Below are 12,709 nucleotides of genomic sequence, written 5' to 3' on the forward strand. Positions count from 1 at the left end.
ATTAATTGAAATGGACATTAACAAAATTTGTTATTTGAAAAAGGAAACAGAACCGGAAGATGTTCTGAAACTTATAATTAGGGAAAAATCCACTGCTCACAATATTATCTTCAAAGATCAATATAAAAATCATCAATCTGGAAAGAAATGTATCAGTGTTAATAAAGAGTTTACTTCTAGATTGTCCAGAGTAAAGCATCATATCTAAATGTTTCAACAACCATCTTACATTCTCAGCTCTCAAGTAGGACTCCTACCATTATATAAAAGCAACAATATCCCCTAACAACAGGAAAACAATGAACATTAAAACAAAATAAAGTATAGTCACTACTGGCTCTTATATCTGTTGCTAAATTCTAATGAACATATTTACAACTTCCAATATTTTCAATTTCCTGTCACAATAAAAAAACTATAACAAATTCCCTTTACTACTTATTCTATCAAGGTCAGAAGAATGTAATCCAATGAAAAATAACAGGAAATCCTAAGGAATTGGAGATTTCTTTTTCCAACACATACTGAAAAGCTATGAAAAGCAGCAGGAAAGAAAATGAGCAATTAGATTTTAATTCAGATCTCTACAATCATAGCCTTCTCTATGGGGAAAAAAATGCAAAAATATATGATGTTTCAAACAGAACTAATGAGTAACAGCAGTCATCAATAGTGAGCTAAAAAGCTACTAATTTAGATGCATTTGGATTAAGAGAGTCTATTTCTATTCTGGTCTCTTTGCATAGTATGGTATGCCATTTGTTACACAAGTTTTTGTTTGCATATACTAAACTAAAACATGTCTTTATTTGAGCCAAAGTGGACGGAATTAAAGTGAAAGGAATTAAGATATTTATAAAAAGAAATAACTACTTTCAATACAATTACAATATTTAGGCAATGACTTTTAGCTAACATCTAAATTTAAGACATAAGAATTTTACAGATAACTTACCTCAGTTGCTTTGCATAATTCTGTTCAATCTCTATCCTTTCTTTAACAAATTTTGCATATCTTTCCAGGAAATCAATGCCCCACTGCGTGTGCTTATCCAAATTATCAAACTGATCCTATAAAATGTGAGAAGGAGAAGAGAGAAATATTCATTATACCAATGCAAAGAACCTCAAATTCAATAAATGTTCTATTTTTCATCAAAACAAAGATAAAACACAGCACACAAAAATACACTCATTTTTTAAAAAAAGAATTCAGTACAGCTGAATCCCACTGTGATCCCAACAAATGTGAAAATATGTGAAACCTTTTGGCAGTACCAAGGTTGTTAGGGGGTGGTGCGGTGTGGTGCCTCAGTAGTTACCACGATGGACTTGTTGGCTAGATTAGAAAGCCAGCAGCCCAGGTTCAAGATTCGAGCTCCACACATACTCGCCCCAGCTCCTATCAACTTAGCAGTTCAAAAACATACAAACGCAAATAGATAAATAGGTACCACTCCAGTGGGAATGTAATAGCCCTTCATGATGTCATGCTGGCCACATGACCATGCAATGTCTTCAGAGAGCACTGGCTCAATACTTAACATTTACTATAAAATAAATAAATTAAAAATATTTTTTTGATAATCACTAATGATCTAAGGCCTGAATAAATCAAATTTACCCAAAATTTAAATTCTGTCAGAATTCATAATAAAGCAAACTGCACTTCAGAAATGTCCAAGAAATCAACTTAAAACTTTCTCAACATCTAAATAACCTAGATCCAAACTACATTGAATTAACTCTATGATATCATTTAGAAATCAAAAGTTATTAGCTTTCTGATGGATAAGATGAATTTAAAGAAATTGATCTATAACCTGAATACATATAAATACCTGCTTAGAGAAATTATTGTAAGAAGGCATTATCACATATCTTCCATAAATAGGACATTTTAAATATGTATATTTTATATCAGTCAATCAGAAATCTATCGGGACCTACAGTTTTCTTCCGTATCATATATTAAATTATATTTATTTTGTTTCTTGAAAAGAAAAATGTAACATGTAGTTGTAACCTGATTCCAATCTTGCAATCAATGAAAAAGTCATCTCTTGATAAAGAATTGGGAAGGGTTACTAGATTTTAAATGTATTTATTTATGCTAAGAAAACTAGTACTGCTTTCTTAATTAGTTAAAATTAACTAATTAATTAAAATTAAAATCTGAAAGTGAATTATTTATTGGATTTCTTACCTTTCCCTCAAAATAAGGTTACACATGATGCTTATAAGGTTGTTGTTTGCAAAAAAAGAGATCTGTATCACACAGAAGATAATTACCTAGTATAGATATATAACAATTTAACTTAACTACCTGTTGCTTCTTTCTGTACGCACCATAACGAATATGACCTCAGTAAATGCTTCTGCTGCTGTAACTCACAGTAAATTGTGTAACTGATAAAATAAAATAAATGTGTAGAAGAGGTCCTCAAAACCCTATCATTCCATGTTGCACAAAGGGATGTTCCAAAAAAAAAAAATAACTATGAACACTAGAAGCATAATAAAAGAGGGCAGCATGGCCAAACCATATATACATTCCAGTGAAGGGAAAGTGAGAGAAAAATGCTAAAATAAGTAATAAATAAAACAATATTTTTATCTGTAGTTCTAAGCCAACAGTGATCACATTTGTTGCAAAACTAGTGGAGGAATAATAATTTATTAAAGTTGTACACCAACTGTCAATGATTCTGGGTAGCTCACAACAATCAAAAAAGGAAAATTACAACAAAACCAATAAAGGATAAAAATAAAAGAAAACATACAAAAGAAAAAAAGGAATACTTCATCAGAAATAAACAAAAGGGGAAAGAAAAGGGAAAAATCACAGCCATGCCAAAGACTACCATCTGTAATTCTTTCTAGTATTACCGTAGATTCCGGCGTATAAGACGACTTTTTAACCCATGAAAATCTTCTCAAATGTCAGGGGTCGTCTTATACGCCGGTGCTGAAACCTTAGGGACAGGGCTGGCTGGAAAACCTGGAGCGGATCTTCCATTTAGTCTGCGCAGGGAAAGCGGGACCAATTGGAGTAGAAGCTGCAGTCTGTGATTTTTTACAGGCTGGGGTCTGGGCTTCTTTCCTTCTAAAGTTGAAGAGCAGCTGTAGGCAGGTGGGGAATGCAAGAGCAATTTGAAAGGCAGGTGGGGAATGGTAGCAGAGCAGCAGCTTAGCTCTAAGGACACATTTGACTCAGGAACTGGGCGGGCTGGCTGGAAAACCTGGAGCGGATCTCCCATTTGGTCTTTTTTTTAAATCCCATTTATATCCCACCCTTCTCTGAAGACTCAGGGCGGCTTACAATTTAAAGCACAAATCAATGTGCTTAGCAATAGCCTTCATTCTATGTATATGCCTGCCTATTAGAGCTTTCACCACCACCCCACAAGCAGCATTATTACAAAGTCAGCTTATTGCTCCCTCCCAACAATCTGAGTCCTCATTTTACCTACCTCGGAAGGATGGAAGGCTGACTCAACCTTGAGCCTGGTGGGATGAGAACCTGCACTAATTGCAGGCAGCTGGTGTTACATAAGGCTCTGTGCAGGGAAAGCTTTAGAGTGAATTAGGAAAAGTGAAAAAGTGAATTAGGAAAATAGGAAACGGTTGCTGGAATTGGGTATGTGTAGTTTAATGAAGAGAAGGGTGAGGGGTGACACGATAGCAGTGATCCAATCTCTCAGGGGCTGCCCCAAAGAAGAGGGAGTCAAGCTATTCTCCAAAGCACCTGAAAGCAGGACAAGAAGCAATGGATGGAAACTAGTCAAGGAGAGAAGCAACCTAGAACTAAGGAGAAACTTCCTGACAGTTAGAACAATTAACCAGTGGAACAACCTGCCTCCAGAAGTGGTGAATGCTCCAACACTGGAAGTTTTTAAGAAGAGACTGGACAGCCATTTGTCTGAAATGGTATAGGGTTTCCTGCCTTAGCAGGGGGTTGTACTAGATGACCTCCAAGGTCCCTTCCAACTTATTATTATTATTATTATTATTATTATTATTATTATTATTATTATTATTATTATTAAAGTTTAATCCACTTGCACTGTTTTATGTTTACATGTTTGATGACAAACAGCCTCATGTTTATAAGTGACAGTTTTCCTACTAAGTACCTGCATGTCATAAGCACTTGAATTAAAATTACCATATTAAAATCAAATCTGATGTTTTTTAATTTTTATTTGGTGTGCGTTGGAAGAGGGGTAGTCTTATACGGCGAGTATAGCCCAAACCCTATAATTTAACAGGAAATGTAGGGGGTCGTCTTATACGCCCAGTCGTCTTATACGCCGAAAAATACGGTATGTAAAGAAAGTTATAGTTAATAAACTGAATCATATCCAGTACTACGTAAATAAAATCACAGTTAGTAAGTTGAATCACATCTGATTAGTACTTGTAAGGGAAAAAACCCCAAGAAAGTCCATGCCATGAACTAAACTTGAAAACTTGAAAAAAAAAGTCTGAAAAAGGTGTTTCTGTATTGTTGCCAACACACGTGTGTCAGTGCAGTCATCAGAAGGTGATCCTAAAACAAAGGATATTTTTCTTATTGATTTCTCGCCAAAATAAGGATCAAGGTATAGTCTTTTATCCAAACAGATTAAATGGAAAACTAAACAGTGGATCCCCATTTTAAATAGTCTAGAGATAGATACTTGTTTGCTCTGAGCAGGAAGTCTCCTAGCCAATGATTAAAACATTTACTATCATCGTTAAGCTCTATTTAGTTTAAATGTATACTTCGGGGAAAGAGAATTTTAAAATTGCAGCTATCATTATAGCATTCAAGACATTTAATAGCTATCTGCTAAATATGCTGAATGTGGGCAGGTAGTTTCAATTTGCCATTTCAGCCATTTCATCTTAGAAGCATTGCATCTGACAGGTGAATGCAATTTAATTTTACAAAATAGGACACAATAAAATTAATACTGGAAGGTGAAACAATATGTGGCTACAAAGGGAAACCTTGTTAACAATTAGAGCTCATGTTTTATAGTTACTCTCTGTACCACATAAAACATATATGACCAATTTGCTCAGTTACAATCTAATCAGTCTTAACTACATTATAACCACTCATTTTTTCACCCAATTGGAAGTTTGATCTCTTCTTAAGACATGACAATACTCTACAGAGTATCTTTCCAAATTAAAAAAAATGTTTTCCCTCTGTTTTTAATACTTTCCCATTTACAATTTTGGCACTGGATATTCAAGAAATCAAATATCGTATATCCAAATTTCTAATGTCCATGAATACACTGCTCTGCAGTCCTGTTTTATTCTAAAGACTTTAAAATCCTTTCAAATGCAGAGTTCTCAGATGGTTTTTTGGCAGCCAGTCTGTTTTAGGAATTGTTGGCATATACTTGAGAAGAACTGGTTCAAAAAGTAGCACTTTAGTCCATGTTACACAAATTTGTATTGATCATGTGTTTCAAACAGTAGATATATTTCATAGGTGGACCTATGCCAGCATGCATAATGTGGAAACCAGACACACTATTTAATATTTAATCAATTACGATACCATTAGCTACCATCAATTACATTAAAAAAACCTACAATACTTGAACTGTTTATGTTTAGTTCTATCAATGCAAACACTTCATGTAACTTTTCTGATCAGCACAAACACAAATAAAAATAAAACTTTGCTCAAGGATGCATTAAATACTGCGATAGAAAGCATAAAACATAACCACTTTCCTTCTTCAGTCATTTGGAAATATTCTGTACAAATAAAGAGGTCTCTTTTACTGCATTTATATTATGTAGAAGAAGCTACAATTGTGCGACAGCTCTCTGCTTGCTATTATTACCAACATGTTCATACTGAAAAATACTGGGTTGTGCTTTCTGTATGCACCCTAAATAAATCCATACTTGTATGTAGACTGAAGAAATCCATAGAAGATTATTTAAAAAACTCTGAAGGCATCAAGCACACTTGTATAGCTCCAAATAGCATACACAGGATTTATTCTCATTTATTCTAAGAATTATTCTATAAATTAGTATAAGCTGGGGAACAGATACTAGAACAAGGTGATTTGATGAGTTTTATGGATGAGCACACTTGCATCAAGGTCTTCTCAATTCAATGTCTATCACAGAACATTAATTCTTATATGAAATATGAAAAATATTAACATTAAGAATAATATTTCAACAAAAATTAATTAGGATAAATAATAAAGATTAAAGGGGCAACATTGCTATAACAGTCAATGTTGAGAAAGTAACATTAATTTAAATGCCATCTAAAATCTGACATGGATTAAGTATTTCCTAGTGAAAACACTGAACATCTAGTTAGTCATATTTAGAGAAAAGCCACTGAAATGAGCAGAAATTAAGTGAGTCTGCTTCTTACAAACAAAAGTTCTCCTTCCACTATGGTATCTTAACATGAATACACTTTCACAGGTATTTGTTCTACACTACTCACTGGTGCAGATTTATCTGCCACATCTCTGGACTCTTGGCAGTCCATAATTATAAAATATAATAACAAAATCACCACAGTAAATTACAGTCAAAAAAATAAATTAAATTGAAATCACATAACATTACAATGTTAGAATTCACAAAGAAGCTTATAAGAATATAGTCTTTGACTTACGACCTTAATTGAATCTGGAATTATGGTATAAATCATAATTCTGGTTGTTAAGCAAGTCATCACGTAACCCACCTGATTCTACAATTGGAAGTAAACACCAGTTTCCAGCAAAAAAACATTGGGCATTGTGATCACGATTGCAGAAGGCTGCAAATGCCCAAAATTTAATCATGTAGCCATGGCAAGAGGGGGAGCATTTGTCAAGCAACAGGTAGTACAGAATACAGAATACAAATACAAAACAACAGAGTTGGAAGGTACTTTGGAGGTCTTCATCTAGTCCAACCCCCTGCTCAGGCAGGAAGCCCTACACCAGGGGTAGGCAACCCTGGCTCTTTTATGACTCGTGGACTTCAATTCCCAGAATTCCTGAGCCAGCACAGCTGGCTCAGGAATTCTGGGAGTTGAAGTCCAAGAGTCATAAAAGAGCCAGGGTTGCCTACCCCTGCCCTACACCATTTCAGACAAATGGTTGTCTAACGTTTTTTTTTAAAAAAAAACTTCCAGTGTTGGTGGAGCATTCACAACTTCTGGAGGCAAATTGTTTCACTGATTAATTTCCACTATCAGGAAATTTCTCCTTAGTTCTAGGTTGCTTCTCTCCTTGATTAGTTTCCATCCACTGCTTCTTGTCCTGCCTTCAGGTGCTTTGGAGAATAGCATGACTCCCCCTTCTTTGTGGCAGCCCCTGATATATTGGAACACTGCTTTCATGTCATCCCTCGTCCTTCTCTTCATTAAACTAGACATACCCAATTCCAGCAACCCTTCTTTATATGTTTTAGCCTCCAGTCCCCTAATCATCTTTCTTGCCCTTCTTTGCACTCTTTCTAGAGTCTCAAGATCATTTTTACACTGTGCAATCAGAACTGTATGTGGTCTTACCAAGGCATAATAAAATAGTATCAGCACTTCATGTCATCTTGTGGTAAGTTGAAGACTACCTGTAACATACTTTTAACTAGCTGCTAGGAAGATATAGATGCAATCTCATCTCCAAGACAGAGGGTAGTGAGCACAGCACAAGACATTGTGGGCTGTCCCCTGACACCACGGGATGACATCGCCAGGGCTCGCTGCCTTGGAAGAGTGAGGAAAATTCTCAGGGATAACTCACACCCTGGACGGTATCTCTTTACTCTCCTACCATCGGGTAGGAGATATAGGAGTATAGCCAGCCGCACCAACAGGGTGAAAAACAGCTTTTATCCGTGGGCTGTTAGGCTTTTGAATGGGATATAATCTCTGTGAATTTATGCAGAATTGACTTGGGAGGCCGGTGTGTGGTGTAGTTGGTTCACATGGTGTGGTAGGATGGAGGGTTTGTTGTCACTGTGTGTTGGGAGGAGAGAGCACGGGGGGGGGGGGGGAAGGCTCAGCTAATCTCAATGTACACATGTTGTACTTTGACCATAAAGGTTTATTATTTAAGGGGGAGGGCAGACATTCCAGAGGACTGGAGCCATCATGGAGAAAAAATGTCTGTGGGTTTTGCCTATGTCATTTCATGGAAATGGGGGCCTACTAACAGTTTTTACCCAAAGCAGTTCCAGGTCATTCTCCGCAGCTTCTGCAGTCTCCATAACCACACGAAAGCATGGTCAGAGTCTGGAAGCCACAAAGAGCACACACATTCTTCCACTGCCTCTTCAAATTGCACAAGAACCAGACTGTCTTTCAAGACTATTTGTTATCGGGTATTGCTGAACGTTGGTGTATAACTCAAAATGTCATGGTATATCACATTTGACATATGTCATAGGTTTGCCATCACTGCTTTAGGCTCAAATATGAGTTCATATCATGCTGTTAGATTTACTTCTATACGTAGTCCTCAACTTACAACAGTTCATTTAGTGACCATTCCAAGTTACAACGACATTAAAGAAAGTGACTTGTGACCATTTTTCACAAGTATGATGAGCATTTGCAGCATCTCCCGGGTCATGTGATCAAAATTCAGATGCTTGGCAACTAACCCATATTTATGACGGTTGCAATGTCCTAGGGTCACGTGATCACATTTTGAGACCTTCTGACAAGCAAAGTCAAGGGGGAAGTCAGATTCAGCTAACAATCGTGTTACCACCTTAACAACTGCAGTGATCCACTTAACGTGTGTGGCAAGAAAGGTCGTAAAATGGGGCAAAACTCACTTAACAAATGTCTCACTTAGCAACAGAAATTTTGTGCTCAGTTGTGGATGTAAGTTGAGAACTTCCTGTAGTCTTCCTCCACTGAAGCTTCAGACATTGCTTCTCTTTCATCATCAAGAGATCTTCAGAAAATCAAGGTCCACTTCAGGCTTGACACTCACAGAATCTGTTTGGCAACAATCTCATCAAAAGCCGGATTGCCTCCAAATAGCAGAGAACAATCAGGCACTGTCAGAACTGAATCTCTCTGGATACTGCTAGTAAGCCCCTTACCCAAGTTGATGTCTCAGATGGCAACCAATGTCAGCTGGACTAAGAAATTATCTGACCATGCCAACAGATCAGTTACAATATCCTCCATATCCAGTTAGCAGGATAACTGCACTAAAAGAGGGCCCAACTACCTGTACTGGGGCAGTGATTACCTGCAATAAGTCCATGATTACAATAGAAGCTATAAGTTCAATGAATTGTTCACCGCCCTGATCCAATGAGATATAGATTTACTCTGTCAAAGAATGAAGGAACTTCAACTAAAACATATAGGGAACGGTTGCTGGAATTGGGTATGTGTAGTTTAACAAAAAGGGACGCGGTGGCTCAGTGGGTTAGGACACTGAGCTTGTCGATCAGAAGGTCGGCAGTTTGGCGGGTCGAATCCCGAGCGCCGCGTAACAGAGTGAGCGCGTTACTCGTCCCAGCTTCTGCCAACCTAGCAGTTTGAAAGCACGTAAAAATGCAAGTAGAAAAATAGGGACCACTACGGTGGGAAGGTAACAGCGTTCCCTGTGCCTTTGGCGTCTAGTCACGCCGCCACATGACCACGGAGACGTCCTCGGATGAGCGCTGGCTCTTCGGCTTTGAAACGGAGATGAGCACCGGCCCCTAAAGTCGGAAACGACTAGCACGCATGTGCGGGGGAACCTTTACCTTTACCTTTAGTTTAACAAAGAGAAGGGTGAGGGGTGACGTGATAGCAGTGTTCCAATATCTCAGGGGCTACCACAAAGAAGAGGGAGTCAAGCTATTCTCCAAAGCACCTGAAAGCAGGACAAGAAGCAACGGATGGAAACTAACCAAAGAGAGAAGCAACCTAGAACTAAGGAGAAACTTCCTGACAGTTAGAACAATTAACCAGTGGAACAACCTGCCTCCAGAAGTGGTGAATGCTCCAAGACTGGAGGTTTTTAAGAAGAGACTGGACAGCCATTTGCCTGAAATGGTACAGGGTTTCCTGCCTGAGCAGGGGGTTGGACTAGATGACCTCCAAGGTCCCTTCCAACTACTACTACTACTTATTATTATTATTATTATTATTATTATTATTATTATTATTATTATTATTATTATTATTATTATTATTATTATTATCCAAACCAGAGACAAGATCACAGAGGTGGAGACAGATCTGAATGGGTGGTAGATATAGTTTAATACCCAAAACATGTAGCTATTCATAGCCTGTCAGTACAAAAGTAGGGTCCCTGATCATAAATAAGGTATCTCTCTGTGTAATTTATTTGCTGCCTATTTGGGTTCAGGTATCACACAAGATCAGTGACAACTGTCACCCTTGGACCTGGAGGGGGAGATTTCAGAAAAGACATAATCACTGCCCGCTTCTCAATCAGATTTCAGTAATGCATTCCAGATCCACCTGTTTATCCACAACCAAATGTGATCATAAATTTGTCGTTTACAAGAAGCAGCTTGCCCCCACATCTCCAAATCCCTGACCATAAGGAGCCAGAAATGGGGCAACTAGGAGAAAGCTGGTAGAATTGTTTTGATCACCTTTGCCTTGGAATAGCAACTCACACTTAATCTCCTTCAACCCATCCTTGCTTTCACCCCAAGTCATGGTCAAATTCCATCCACATAAGCCTTATCAAAACTATAATCTTCTAATCCACTCAACCACACAACAGCCTATCCACTATCAATACCACAAAGCAGCACGTAGGATCAAAATAAACATGGCTTGACTAATTAGGCAGGCCACTCAGGCCGGAATAGAAACCACACAGTCAACCCCACTACAATCTCAGCTTTCCTTATTCCCTACAGAGTTACAGAACCAAATATAAAATAAATATAGCTTCTTGCACTCTGCAAGAGTTTTTCCTCCTGCAATTCTCATTTTGAAGGCTGGAATCCCCTACCCATATTCAGATTTTTCCTATTCTCTTGGATGGAGAGAGATCTTCAATGTCCTGCTGGCATAAACTAATTCTAAGTAGAAATTACACCAGTCAATGTCCAGATTATTTTTCAATTCACCTCCAACATCCCAAACAGCTAACAGCTAAAAATGAGCCTCCATTCCATTTTTAATTCAGATGTCATTCCTAGGTTACTCAGCAAGATCTGCCCAGGATCCAATATCAATGACATTTCCAAAGTCTCTTGCAATAACTGCTACTTTTTAGGGTGATTCTTTAAAACTGCCAAGGCTGTCTTTCCAGGGAGTTAGCGGATGTTCTAATTGGAAGCTTGGCTCCCAGCATCGGTATCCATCTTGACAAGACCATCCTGTCATTGCTGTCATCAATACCATTATTTAGGTCCAAACCAATATTCATTATTGTGCTGTTAAGATGGTATCAACTATTAGCAATCACATAAGTAGATTTTCTCCAGGATCTGTCCCTCCCTCCCTAGACTGGTCTTTTAGGTCTTCCAACAGTTCACCCCATCGCCCTTGTCATTGAGTCCATCCACTTTGTTGCTAGTTGTCCTCTTATCTCTTTCCTACTTTTTCAGTATTAAGAGTTTCTCCAGAGATAGGTCTTTGCCACTGTGTTCAAAATATTATCATTTGTGCGTTAGTCTATGACCATATTCAAGATTTGGTTTGATGATCCTTTCAGCCCTGTCACTTGTTCTCCAAGTGAGAACTCTGGGATGATTTGTTTAACAATCCACTTAATTTTTCTTGACTATCCATGGTATTCTCAGGAGTCTTCTCCCACACCAAACTTCAAAAGTATCAATAATTGTTCTATCTTACTAAAAAGTTACCAAAGGACTCTTTCACACAACTTTCTACCAGACGTTTCTTCCTAATGACCCTGGCTTATAGAAATCACGATCTTATACTTCTATTTACAAAACACCTTCATTTTCTTACATTATCGTATACCATTCAAAAGCTCTTACCCTGCAGTTGTATTTTCTATTCTTCTTTAGGTCTACAATCCCCGGCTTTCCATACTACAAAATAGTAAGTTAGATGTAGCTACGGGGAAGCACCAATTAATTGCTTTACAGTCTTTTGGAATTCCTATGTTGGCCTCTTACGCACATCAAAACGGTACAGAAAATAACCCTGTGATTTCTACAGGAAATACATTCTACTGCATTGTTTCCAGCTACATGATCCTGCTAAGGAAAAATCATAAGGCTATCCAAACAATGTCAAACATTGATACGTGAACAGAAACATCATCAGAGTGCAATATTGAGATGGCAAGCAAAGTTTCCGAGGATATTATGGTACCTGTCCATAATTTTTCATTATGTCCATAATTTATCATTATCAGAAAAGTTTTCAATTCTGTAGCTACTGATGCACTAATAGCTGAGCAATGAATCATGACAATGTTCTATTTACCACTGGAACTGGGAAAACTATAATTCAACATATGAGGAATTAGCCTGTAAGTCTTATTTATGTAAGCAATAACTAATTCTGTAAACATTGTATTGATTTCTAAATTTATTTAAGTTATTAAGAAGGCCTTTAGTTAGCAACAATTTATCCTGCAATGCTCAAAATCATGCTAGTGGCTAGAATGGAACATTCATTAAGCAGATTTGCTCTGTACCAACTGATACTAGTTTGATTTTAACAGCCCCTCCCTGTTCAGCAAATAATTGATATGCTTAAATGCTAAGG

The 12,709-nt window shown here is 37.5% G+C and overlaps 1 protein-coding gene across 2 annotated transcripts in view; it reads right to left on the reverse strand.

The window, feature by feature from the left end:
• Window positions 1–12,709, reverse strand: part of FNBP1L (formin binding protein 1 like) — a 72,895-nt gene that overhangs the window by 47,155 nt on the left and 13,031 nt on the right. For both annotated transcript variants that reach the window (XM_081322914.1, XM_081322913.1), the window contains exon 2: window positions 956–1,071. In XM_081322914.1, the coding sequence (XP_081179040.1) occupies window positions 956–1,071 (116 nt within the window). The remainder of the gene's footprint in view (window positions 1–955; window positions 1,072–12,709) is intronic.

The sequence above is a fragment of the Vipera berus genome, assembly GCF_964194415.1.
Source record: "Vipera berus genome assembly, chromosome: 3".
Lineage (NCBI taxonomy): Eukaryota > Metazoa > Chordata > Lepidosauria > Squamata > Viperidae > Vipera > Vipera berus.